Genomic DNA, 12,969 nt, shown 5'->3' with positions numbered 1-12,969 from the left:
GCTCATGCCTGTAATCCCAGCACTTCCTGGGTGGCTGAGGCAGGAGGATCACTTAAGCCTAGGAGTTCATGACCAGCCTAGGCAACGTGGTGAAACCCCATCTCTACAAAAAATACAAAAATTAGCTGGACGTAATATGTACCTGTGGTTCCATCTACTTGGGAGGCTGAGGTAGATGGATTGCTTGAGCCCAAAAGGCAGAGATTGCAGTGAGCTGAGATTGTGCCACTACACTCCAGCCTGGGCAACAAAGTGAGACTCTATCTCAAAAAAAGAAAAAGCCCAGCGTGGTGGGGCAAGCCTGTGGTTCCAGCTGCCTGAGAGACTGAGGTAGGAGGATCTCTTGAGCCTGCAAGGTTGAGGCTGCAGTGAGCCATGATCATACCACTGTACTCCAGCCTGGATGACAGAGTGAGACCCTGTCTCAGAAAAAAAAAAAGAATTTATAGGTAACCAGTTGACATAAAATACAGAATACAAAATCGAATGGATTGGTGCTAGGGAAAATATATATTTCTGATCAGTGAATTAGATCAAGTGATTATCATAGGTAATCTAAAATTACCCTCAATTCTACTTTCCTTTTAACTTACTCTTTTTCTAATGTCTCAATTTTTCGTTTTAGGAGATATTTTTAAAATAAAGTCACCATGTCAAAGTATAGAACTATTGTTATGAAACATCATTAGGAAATTCCATTTTTAATTTTATTGCATTCGTTTTTCATTTAAGGGTCTACTGCTGAGCCAGTTTCTCAGTCTACCACTTCTGATTATCAGTGGGATGTTAGCCGTAATCAACCCTATATCGATGATGAATGGTCTGGGTTAAGTATGTCCTTTTAAAAATTATCAGTTATTTTTTTCAGAATTTTCTTTCTACCACCCTGAATTCATGCTTTATGTTTTAATTTTAATTCTAATTTCTCACCTTTAAAGGTCATAAGAATATAATTTAATACCACATGTACTACTTGAAACCTGATTATTGAATACCTGTAAAATTAAAACTAAATTATCATAATTGAGGCAATATTTAAATGTAAAGTTTTCTTCTAGTTGCTCTGTAGTATTTCTAGTTTTTAAATTTTTTGTTTTAAATAAATGTTTATTTCTCTTCCTAGGTAGTATGATAGACTGAATTCAATATACAGGAATGGCTTTGTATTTGTGAAGTATACACACATTTTTGTGCTGGTAGAAAACCACGTTCTTAACCCAGTTGCCAGTAGAAGTTTAGTTAAAGGAAGAGTCATGTTAAAAAAGGAAGAATATGGTTTGTATGTTCAGAAAGCTCATGCTGTCTTCATTTTAAAAAAATGTATGAGGTTTTTTTCCTCACAGACCCAAATCTCAAAATTTACTTTCTCTGAATTTTTATTTCACATTCTTTTTTACTATTTACTATTTTCTGTTAGCATGTATATGTTCCCTGTGGGGTTTTCCACCATTTTTAAGCATATGTTTTGCTTCTCCAAGTAAAGAACCCTCTGAAAATGGGGACTAGCACTCTTTTATACACGCAGGACCTAGTGCAGGCCTTTATACATAGGTGCTCAGTAGTAATAATAATGACAGTAAAAGTAAACACGGGACTATGTACCAGACACTGGTTTTAGTCTTTTGGATTTTATTATCTCATGTAATGCTTTTAACATTTTTGTGTGGTAAATATTATTTGTTTTCACATTTTTCCGATGAAAAGGCTGTGACAAGTGTAAGTTTTCTAACTTTCCCCAGGTCACACAGTTAGTTAAATGGGAGGAGGGTGGTATTCAAACCTTGCTAGTCTGGCTCCAGAGTTCATCCTCTTAACCACTATCTGGTACAGCCTTGGTGATAATAGTAATCATCAAGGTCCGCTGGCAACACAGTGGTTAAAGCACAGTTCTTACAGATTAAGGGAGATGAGGGGAGAAAGATCAGGGAAAACCATATTGTGAAATGCCATGCCTTGAATTGGTGGCTAAAGATTAGGGAGCTGCTGGTTTTCAGTACTAGCTTAGACAGTAAATATGAATTTTAGTCCTGACTCTAAAATGTCATATTTCAAATGGTTCGGCTTTGTCACTTATCTGGGAGCTGTAAAATCGAGCAAATAACCTGTCATATCTATTTTCATAGGTTGTTGTGAGTTTTAATGAGTTAATGGGTGAACATGAAAGCTCTGTAAATTACAGTTATCTCTCAGTATCCATGGGGGCTTGATTCCAGGACCCACCTCAGGTACCAAAATCCACAGATGTTGAAGTCCCCTATGATAAAATGGCATAGTATTTGCATATAACCTACCTATGACCTCCCATATACTTTGAATTATCTCTAGATTACTTATAGTACCAAATGCAGTGTAAATAGTGTTATACTGTATTGTTTAGGGAATAATGACAAGAAAAAAAAGTCTCTACATATTCAGTACAGGCACAATTCATTCATTTTTTTCCCCCCGAACATTTTTGAATCCACAAATGGAAAACCCATGGATATGCAGGGCTGACTACGTGTATGAAGTATTTAAATCCAAGGTTTTACAAGGATGTGAAAGCACTATTTTTGGTAAAAAAAAAAAAAAACAGTGTATCTGTGCTTTAGGAAGAAATACCAGCTATATGCAGAATATAATTGAGGAGTGATTATAACGATGATAGGAGTGACTATAGGAAAATAGCAGTAAGGTATCTTGAGCTGCTATAGGTTGAGGCAGAGGAAAATTGAGTGGTCAGGTCTCTAGGCTTTCCTGCTTGGACAGAGTAGCTTCACTTTTTATTTTATCTATATTAAGATAACTTTGAATATGAAAAACATGATTGGCTGCCAAGATGAAAGATTTTTAAAACATGTATCCATAGGATTCTGTACTTAATCAAAGTATTATGTATCAGAAACACCATCTTCCTCAAGTTTGTTATGCTGTATTAGGTCCAGAGTTTCTCTAACATTTTCTCTGTAAATTTTATTTTCTGTGGCACCATCTTTAATGCAGCTGGTTTTTTTGGTGCTCAGTGAATTTAATCATTACTTCTGAATTTCTAAAATGAATGATTTAGTGTTTGAGATTACTAATCCACAAAGTATATTACATTAGATTTACATTTACGTTATAATTAATATATTGACCCTCCGGTTTGAAGACATGTGTTAATCTATTACTGTCTTGACCATAAAAGAACAGCATCATTGTAACCCATGTAAAAAGTCAGATGTTGAATAGAACTTTTTCTTGGCATACAGGAGTGAATGAATTAGCTGTAGCGTAACAGTGATTGAGAGCATGAATTTTTAGGACAGACTACCTGGGTTTCAGTCTTAACTTCCTTGCCATTGCCCTTACGCTGGTTATATGATTTTTCTATGCCTCAATTTTCTCATCTGTAAAAATAGTAATTCCTCCCCAGTAGTACAGATAAGATTAAATGAGTTAATACATGTAAAGCACTTAGAACACTGCATCACGTTTAGTAAATATCCAGTAAATGCTACTGTTGATATCCTTCTAGTGGCAAAATTAGTCTACCCAATGTGGTTAACTAATATTGTCTGTTAAAACACTAGAGAATGTCTTTCTAACATAATTGTTTTCTTTTAAACAATTATTAAAAAGTTAAAAAGTTATTAAAGTTTACATTGAATTAAATTCTGACAAGAAACAGCTGACAACCAAATAAAAACCAGCAATGAGATGCTTAAACCTAAAACATTATTCCACAAGCAAATTAACTGGAGAGACAAATTTCTTACCCTTTTGCAAAGAAAACCAGTATAGCTCTTTAAAAAGACATTGGCAGACTGATGAAAAACTTTAGCGATGAGAAATAATTTATAATTGGAGCAAACTATACTGTAAATTATTTTTAAGGAAACTGAGAAGTTTTTTGGCAGCCAGGCACAGTAGCTCATGCCTGTAATCCCAGCACTTTGGGAGGAGGCTAAGGCGGGTGGATCACGAAGTCAGGAATTCCAGACCAGCTTGATCAACTTGGTGAAACCCTGTCTCTACTAAAAATTCAAAAACTAGCTAGGTGTGGTGGTGCGTACCTGTAATCCCAGCTACTCAGGAGGCTGAGACAGGAGAATTGCTTGAACCCAGGAGGCGGAGGTTGCGGTGAGCCAAGATCGCACCACTGCACTCCAGTCTGGGCAACAGAGCTAGACTTGTCTCAAAAAAGATTTTTGGTATATTAGGCCTATGAATCTTAAGAATTAGTTTCTCAGGCTGGTGCCATGGCTCACACTTGTAATCTCAGCACTTTGGGAAGCCAAGGTGCAAGGATGTCTTGAGCCCACGCTTTCAAGACCAGCCTAGGCAACATAGTGAGACCCCCATCTCTTAAAAAAAAAAGAAAAAAGAAAAAACTAACTGGGCGTGGTACCCATGCCTGTAGTCCCAGCTACTCAGGAAGCTAAAGTGAAAAATCACTTGAACCTGAGAAGTCGAGGCTACAGTGCTCTATGATCTTGCCATTGCACTCCAGCCTGGGCAATAGAGCCAGACCCTGTCAAAAAATTTAAAAAATAAAAAATAACTTTACTAATCATTTTACTCGATTTTTTTATCCACCTGCCACCACCTATATTAAGAAAATGGGTGATATGTTGGTATATTGCCCATTCAATTGACTAAACCTTTTTCTACTTGATAGTTTCTTTTCTGGCAAGAAGTCTTGGAGACATGGCTTATGGACAGCAGTTTTCTAAATCTGGGTTTCTTATCTGTGAGGTTTAAGCAAAGCCAATGATAGGTTGGCATATGAACCTACTAAAAGTATTATTAATGAATGCTTGATATAAGATGGGTAGTTGGTTCCAGGCATCTACTAGATTGAAGTGTATCTTACATATGAAGTATATCTTACTGAGAGATTCATCAGAATTGTGAGAAATAAATTTTTAGCTATACATGCCTTATAGATTAGAAACTGGTTTTAATATCAGTGATAATAAAAACAATAGCTACCACTTATTAAACACTGCATTGCCATGAATTGCTTTACCTGTATTTCATAGAATCCTCTCAGCAATTCTGTGAAGTTGATAATAGAGCCATTAAGAAACTTGACCAGGACGGACGAGGTGGCTCAGGCCTGTAATCCCAACACTTTGGGAGGTCAAGGTGGGCAGATCACAAGTCAAGAGATCGAGACCATCTTGGCCAACATGGTGAAACCCCCTCTCTACTAAAAAATAGAAAAGTTAGCTGGGCGTGGTGGCACACACCTGTAGTCCTAGCTACTCGGGAGGCTGAGGCAGAAGAATCACTTGAACCCGGGAGGTGGAGGTTGCAGTGAGCTGAGATGGCACCACTGCACTCCAACCTGGCAACAGAGTGAGATTTCATCTCAAAAAAGAAAACCAAAAACAAAAAAGAAACTTAACTAAAATCACCTTGTTATTAAGTGGTAGAACAATATTCAAATGTGCATTTGTTTGACGTGAAGGCCTGTGCTCTTTGCCTCTGTGTTACTATGTAATACTGATTCCAGATACCTGCTTTTTGTGGTGAATTTAGAAGTACAGGAAGGGACTTCCTTTTTTGTAACACATTTCACACTTGTAATCACCTGTTCCATGTTTTTCCTCCAATAGACTATAAATTCTTACTTATGTTGTCTCTCCCTGTCCTCTGCTAGCTTACTTTTTTCTGTTTCCAGAGCCCCCATGGCAGAATCTATTACTCTGTATTTAGTTGTTTGTTGTACTTACCTATCTTCATCCCTGAATAGACAGACTATGAGCTGCACATTTTGGGGGATTCTGTTTTACTTATTTTTTAATCTCTAGTACCTACCCAGCTCAAGTTCTAGCATAAAGTAAGTACTTAATAAAGGATTGGATAGACATAATTCAACTATTAAAATATATTTATTATTCCAACCTGGGCAATATGATGATACTCCATCTCTATAAAAAATTCAAAAATTAGGCACAGTGGTACATGCCTATGGTCCCAGATGCTCAGGAGCTTGAGGCAGAAGGATCACTTGAGTCCCAGGAGGTTAAGGCTGCAGTTAACTATGATTATACCACTGCATTCCAGCCTGGGTGACAGAATAAGACCCTCTCTCTTAAATTTTACATATATGTATATATATGTATGTAAAATATAAGAGACAAAAGAAAATAAAACATGTTTTTATATATAATGCTTTATTAATATATATAATGTTTTATTTTCTTTTGTCTCCATATAAATTTGAGATCATACTGTGTAGATAATTTTGTCAATGATTTGTTTTCTGTGAGCATTTTCCCAAATTGTTATATATTCTTCCAAAACATAGGTTTTAAAACCTTTATAAAAATATATTATACCTTCCTGTTAAGCAAAACAATAAGAGAGTACACCTGGAAAAATAATAGCAAAAAGTAAAAAGATTTGTCCTTCTAGATACAAAAAAAAGTGTTTTACAGAGTTATGTACAGCACTATCCCAGGATTAGATCAGTGGAAAAGAATAGAAATTCAAGAAACAGACTGAAGTGCATATAAAAGAAAGAATTGAGTAAAGCCAGTGGCTTTATAGTGGCTCACACCTATAATCCCAGCACTTTGGGAGGCCAAGGCAGGTGGATCACAAAGTCAGGAGTTCAGGACCAGCCTGGCCAACGTGGGGAAACCCCATCTCTACTAAGAATACAAAAATTAGCTGGGTGTGGTAGCATGTGCCTGTAATCTCAGCTACTTGTGGTGGCATGTGCCTGAGGCAGGAGAATAGCTTAAACTCAGGAGGCAGAGGTTGCAGTGAGCCAAGATTGCATCACTGCACTCCAGCCCTGGGGGCAGAGCAAGATTACATCTCGGGGACGCTGGAGTGGGGAAGAATTGAGTATTTAATAAGAGTAGCATTAGGTATTAGTGGGAAATGATTGGATTTTTTAGTTAAGCAATGTTGGGACAACTTGTTAACCATTTGGAAATAAAGCCTAATCTTTGTCATCTTAAACCATTGTAAATTAAACCTGACTATAAGTAGATTTACAGGAACATATATAGGATGTACAGGGAAAGAAGTGAATAATTAATTTTGAGAACTACTTATTTAACCTGGGTAAAGACAAAGACTGTTTTTTCCTTTTAGAATAAGTCAGTGATAGCTTCCTAAAGGAGTTAAAAATTCAGTGCCTCCTATAGTGAGAGAGAGTGATCTAGAAGTCTAGAATAAAATTTATTTTTGAGAATAAATGATGATTGAAGCCCTGAAAGTTATTCAAATGCTTTTGGAATGATTGGATAAAGGGCACAGTGAATGATCGGAAAAATATAAGAAGGTACAAGTATTAAAAGAGGGGGAGAAAAATACGAGATTGAATATTGTCATGACATGGTGAATCTGAAGAACCTAATTTTGAAAAGCTCATAAGGATAGGAGAGGTGTAGTATAAAATGACAGGTAAGGAGTATAATTTTGGTACTGCTGTTAAGAATTAATTCTGTACCCTAGAAAATAAATCAATTACAAAAATATTGTAATAATCAGAGGAGAAAGCAACCAGGTCCTAGACCAAGTTAAAAATTGATAAATTTAGAAAACTGATAACAAAGGAAGCAGAGAGAGTGAAATTAAATGGCTAATAAATTTTCTGGAATTTCTTAGAAATTCCACTTACCCATATGATAGGCCTAGCAGAAATTGAATAAAGATTGTTACCTTCATGTTATTGTTTTTGTTTTTTTTTTCTGCCTCTTAAAATGTGCTTGGGAGACAGAACAATAGCTTAAAATTACAGCTTAGTTAAACGTAAGGAATTTTTAGTTTTTGCCTTTTACTTTATGGCAAAAATGACAAGACGCCTAATTCACACTGTTGAATTTTAGATGGTCTGTCTTCTGCTGATCCCAACTCTGATTGGAATGCACCAGCAGAAGAGTGGGGCAATTGGGTAGATGAAGAAAGAGCTTCACTTCTAAAGTCCCAGGAACCAATTCCTGATGATCAAAAGGTGAGTATGAGAGATTGCTGGGTGTTTATTTGTTAATGGAAGAGACAGGCTGGGCATGGTGGCTCACGCCTATGATGCCACCAGTTTGGAAGGCTGCAGCAGGAGGATTGCTTGAGCCCAGGAGTTCAAGGCCAGCCTTGGCAACATAGCAAGACCCCATCTCTATTTATAAAATAAAGCAACTGAAGGAGAATTCTGGGTGACAGAGGCTGACACAATTGAGAGGGTTGGGGAGACAATAATCAACAGCATCAGAAACAGCAAACCAATTAGTAACAGCAGGACTGAAAAATACCATTGGATTTGCTTTCCAGTAATTTAGAACAGTTTCATTAAAATTGGAAGAGAATTTGCATTGCAGTAAGTTGAGTGAATGAGGAATAAAAAGTGCTAATAACAGGCCAGGTAGGGTGGCTCATGCCTGTAATCCCAGCACTTTGGGAGGCCAAGGTGGATGGATCACCTGAGGTCGGGAGTTCAAGACCAGCCTGACCAACATGGTGAAACCTCATCTCTACTAAAAATACTGGCTCACGCCTGTAATCCAAGCACTTTGGAAGCCAAGGCAGGTGGATCACCTGAGGTCAGGATTTCAAGACCAGCCTGACCAACATGGTGAAACACCCATCTTTATTTTAACAAAAAATTAAAATTAAGAAATAAAAAAATTAACTGGATGTGGTGATGCACGCCTATAATCTCAGCTACTGGGGAAGCTGAGGCAGGAAAATTGCTTGAACCTGGGAGATGGAAGTTTCAGTGAGCTGATACTTCACCACTGCACTCCAGCCTGGGCAGCAGAGTAAGACTCTGTCTCAAAAAAAAAAAAAAGTGCTAATAAGTTTGGATAGGAACGGAGGAAAGATAATGGATAATAGCAATACCTGATATCAGCAATGGTTTTGCTGGGGTTATGGGGGTTGTATTTTAATGATAGGGGAGATTTTGGTTTAGGGTCAGCAGTCTTCCTTCCTTCCCTCCCTCCCTTCCTTCCAACACATGGTATGAGGAATGGTTTTGCTGGGCTTGTGGGGGTTATATTTTAATGATTGGGGAGATTTAGTATAGGGTCAGCAATTCTTTCTTTCTTTCTTAATAGCAACACATAGTATAAGGAATGGTTTTGCTGGGCTTGTGGGGGTTGTATTTTAATGGTAGTAGGAGATTTCGGTGTAGGGTCAGCAATCTTTTTCTTTCTCTTTTTCTTTCTTTCTTGATGGGGTCCTCAAATTCCTGGCCTCACGTGACACTCCTGCCTCAGCCTCTCAAAAGTGCTGGGATTACAGGTGTAAGCCACTGTGTCTGGCCTGCACAGTCTTTATTAAAGAGATGTATATTCCGTTGCAGCTACTCAACTATATAGCAAGTAGCCATAGATGATATGGAAATGAATTTTATTTGTAAGAACTAATGCTGGGCTGTATTTGTAATTTGCCAACCGCTGTTTTAGCATGTCTGTCAATACAAAGGGAAAGGATCTAGAATAAAGTAAAAAGTTAAACATAGTCTGGGCACCGTGATGCATGCCTGGTAGTCCTAGCTATTCAGGAGGCTGAGGCAGGAGGATCATTTGAACATAGCAAGATCCCATCTCTTTAAAAAAAAAAAAAAGGAAGATTTTTGACTGATAGAGTAAGGTGCCAGAAGGGGATCCAGAAGCCTTTAACAAGTGAATGGATTGGTTTTGTTTTGTTTTGTTTTGTTTTGTTTTGTTTTCTTTGAGACAGTCTTGTTCTGTCACTAGGCTGGTGTACAGTGGCTCAATCTTTGCTCACTGCAGCCTCCTCCTCCCAGATTCAAACAATTCTTCTGCCTCAGCCTCTCTAGTAGCTGGGACTACAGGCGCACACCGCCACACCTAGGTAATTTTTGTATTTCTAGTAGAGACAGGGTTTCACCATGTTAGCCATGATAGTCTCAAACTCTTGACCTCATGATCCACCCGCCTCGGCCTCCCAAAGTGCTGGGATTACAGGCGGGAGCCATTGCGCCAGCCTGTTTTTTTTTTTTTGAAATGGAGTTTCACTCTGTCTCCCAGGCTGAAGTACAGTGGCAACATCTTGGCTCACTGCAACCTCCACCTCCCAGGTTCAAGCAATTCTTCCTCCTCAGCCTCTCGAGTAGCTGGGATTACAGGCATGCATCACTATGCCCAGCTTATTTTTGTATTTTTAATAGAGATGGGGTTTTGCCATGTTGGCCAGGCTGGTCTGAAACTCCTGACCTCAAGTGATCCATCCAGCTTGTGAACAATGTAATTTAACTTTCTATGGAAAAGTGCTTTTTGTTTACCCTCACAAATGACAACCTAGATTCCTAGACTATCTTTACAAGAAGAGATTATCTAAGTAACTGCTGTTTCTCTACTCAACACTGTAGTTATTATGATGATTTTGATATCTCTCGAACTACCAAATAGCTTACAGAAATTCCAATGAGATGGAAAAAACAAAACAAAATCTGGCACAAAGTTTTCAGTCTAGGCTAGGTGGCTTCCAGTTGTGGAGAAACATCCATAAACTGTTTCAAAGTCTTGTAATGATTAAAATCTCCTATGAGTAGATATATCTCATGAATGATACTCAGGTCACAAGGACCTTCTGCAGTCAGCTTATCACTTCATTACAATCCAACCACACAAGAAATGTAGTTGCCCATGGCAAAACACTATTTTCATTAATGGGACGATACTGAAATCAACTCCACGTCATTTAACTCCCATGAAAGAGTTGAGATTTTGATAAATGTATATTAAATATTTAAATAAAAAGGACATTACTGATAAATTTCAAATTCCCTAATATTGCTTCCCAGTCCCATTTTCATACTGCGTTCCTAGTGGCAACCAAAATTGTGAACATCTTCTGTGTCTACCCAATCAATTTTTTTATAAATTTATTTGTATCCACATGTAAAAGTTACATAAATGACATATTCTATCTTTCTATAACTTGCTCATCATTCAGCATATTTTTGAGATTCTGTTTGTAATGCTAATAATGTAGCTTTCGTTCATTTTTAACTTCTAATTTGCCATTGTATAAACATATGACATCTTTCCATTCCCCAACTAATGAACATTTCGATGACAGCTCACTTTGCTTAGAAATGTACAAGATATAATAACAAAAACAGAGAAAAAAGAAATATAGACGATAATCTCTGAATATATTTAGAAAAAGAATTCCTATGATGCATGATGAAGTCTTTAAACTCCTTTCATGGGTTTTGTGTGTTAAATGTCCAACAAACATCTGAATGATTACTATGTAGTAAGGTATTACGTATAAGATATTGTACTAAGAAGCCTTTTTGTAGGTCCACTCTAAAACCCCTTTTATATTGTCTGTCAACTGTCCCCTCTGCATTTATTTACCCCTCCTACTACCATTAGTACTATATCCTGTTTTAAAGACCAATCCTGGCTGGATGCAGCGACTCATGCCTGTAATCTCAGCACTTTGGGAGGCCGAGGCTGGGCAGATCATCTGAGATTAGGAGTTCCAGACCAGCCTGACCGACATGGTGAAACATAAAATATACAAAATACAAAAAAAATCCACTGGGCATGGTGGTGCATGCCTCCCAGCTACTCAGGAGACTGAAGCAGGAGGATAACTGGAACAAGAGAGGTAGAGGTTGCAGTGAGCTGAGATCGTGCCATTACACTCCAACCTGGTCAACAAGAGTGAAACTCTCTCTCAAAAAAAAAAAAAAGCAAACTACATTGCTCCCTTTGGCAGTACATACACTAAAATTGAGACCATGCACAGTGACTCACACCCATAATCCCAGCACTTTTGGAGGCTTAGGCAGGCGTATCACCCACCAGCCTGGCCAACATGGGGAAACCCCGTCCCTACCTAAAATAGAAAAGGAAATGAGCTGAGCATGGTGACACACACCTGTAATCCCAGCTTCGGGAGGCTGAGGCTCAAGACTTGCTTGAACACAGGAGGCAGAGGTTGCAGTGAACCACTTCACTCTAGCCCAAACAACAGAGTGAGACTATCTCAAAAAATAAAAAAAAAAGTGGCCAGGTGCAGTGGCTCACACCTGTAATCCCATCACTATAGGCTGAGATAGGAAGATCACCTGAGGTTGGGAGTTCAAGACCAGCCTGGCCAACATGGAGAAACTCCATCTCTACTAAAAATGCAAAATTAACCAGGCGTGCTGGTGCATGCCTGTAGTCCTAGCTACTCGGGAGGCTGAGGCTAGAGAATCACTTAAACCTGGGAGGCAAAGGTTGCAAGGAGCCAAGATTTCACCATTGCACTCCAGCCTGGGCAATGAGCAAAACTCCATCTCAAACAAACAAAAAAAAAAATAGATAAGATACAGAGAAGATTAGTATGGCCTCTGCATCATTATGAATACTAACATAACAGTGTTAACTTGATAGGTATTTTTTTTGTCCGGCAGAATGCTATTTTCAATGATGTTACTTTTCAAATTCAGTTTTTTAAGTTGAGCCTTTTATTTTGAGATAATTCTAGATTTAAATGCAGTTATAAGAAATAATACAGGCCAGGCACAGTGGCTCATGCTTGTTATCACAGCACTTTCAGAGCCCAAGATAAGAGGATCACCTGAGCCCAGGTGTTTGAGACTAGCCTGTACAACATAGTAAGCCCCTATCTTGAATATTTTTTTTAAGAGAAAAAAAAATCAGCCTGTAGTCCCAGCTCCTCAGGTGGCTAAGGCAAGAGGATCAGGAGGTCAAGGCTGCAGTGAGCCTTCATAGCACCACTGCTCTCCAGCCTGGGCAACAAAGCAAGACCCTGTCTCAAACAAACGAGTAAAACAGAGTGATCCCCTGTACTCCTTTTACCCAGTTTTCCCCAGTGTGGTAGCATGTTAAAAAAACTATTAGAATTGCCGGGCTCAGTGGCTCACGCCTGTAATCCCAGCACTTTGGGAGGCCATGGCAGGATCACAAGGTCAGGAGTTCAAGAGCAGCCTGGCCAAGATGGTGAAGCCTCGTCTCTACTAAAAATACAAAAAAAATTAGCCGAGCCTGGTGGCAGGCA

At 38.4% G+C, this 12,969-nt stretch overlaps 1 protein-coding gene across 8 annotated transcripts in view; it reads left to right on the top strand.

Annotated features, from left to right (window-relative positions):
* The window catches only part of MTDH (metadherin), a 76,239-nt gene that overhangs the window by 44,709 nt on the left and 18,561 nt on the right, over nt 1-12,969 (top strand). For 6 of the 8 annotated variants that reach the window (XM_078353490.1, XM_035277589.3, XM_035277585.3 and 3 more), the window contains 2 exons: nt 733-831; nt 7,812-7,936. In XM_078353490.1, the coding sequence (XP_078209616.1) occupies nt 733-831; nt 7,812-7,936 (224 nt within the window). The remainder of the gene's footprint in view (nt 1-732; nt 832-7,811; nt 7,937-12,969) is intronic. The other 2 variants (XM_035277590.3, XM_035277587.3) reach the window with 1 other exon arrangement.

Source organism: Callithrix jacchus, chromosome 16 (assembly GCF_049354715.1).
Source record: "Callithrix jacchus isolate 240 chromosome 16, calJac240_pri, whole genome shotgun sequence".
NCBI classification, from domain to species: domain Eukaryota; kingdom Metazoa; phylum Chordata; class Mammalia; order Primates; family Cebidae; genus Callithrix; species Callithrix jacchus.
The sequence above is the reverse complement of the archived record's forward strand: the minus strand, read 5'-3'. Positions and strand labels throughout refer to the sequence as shown.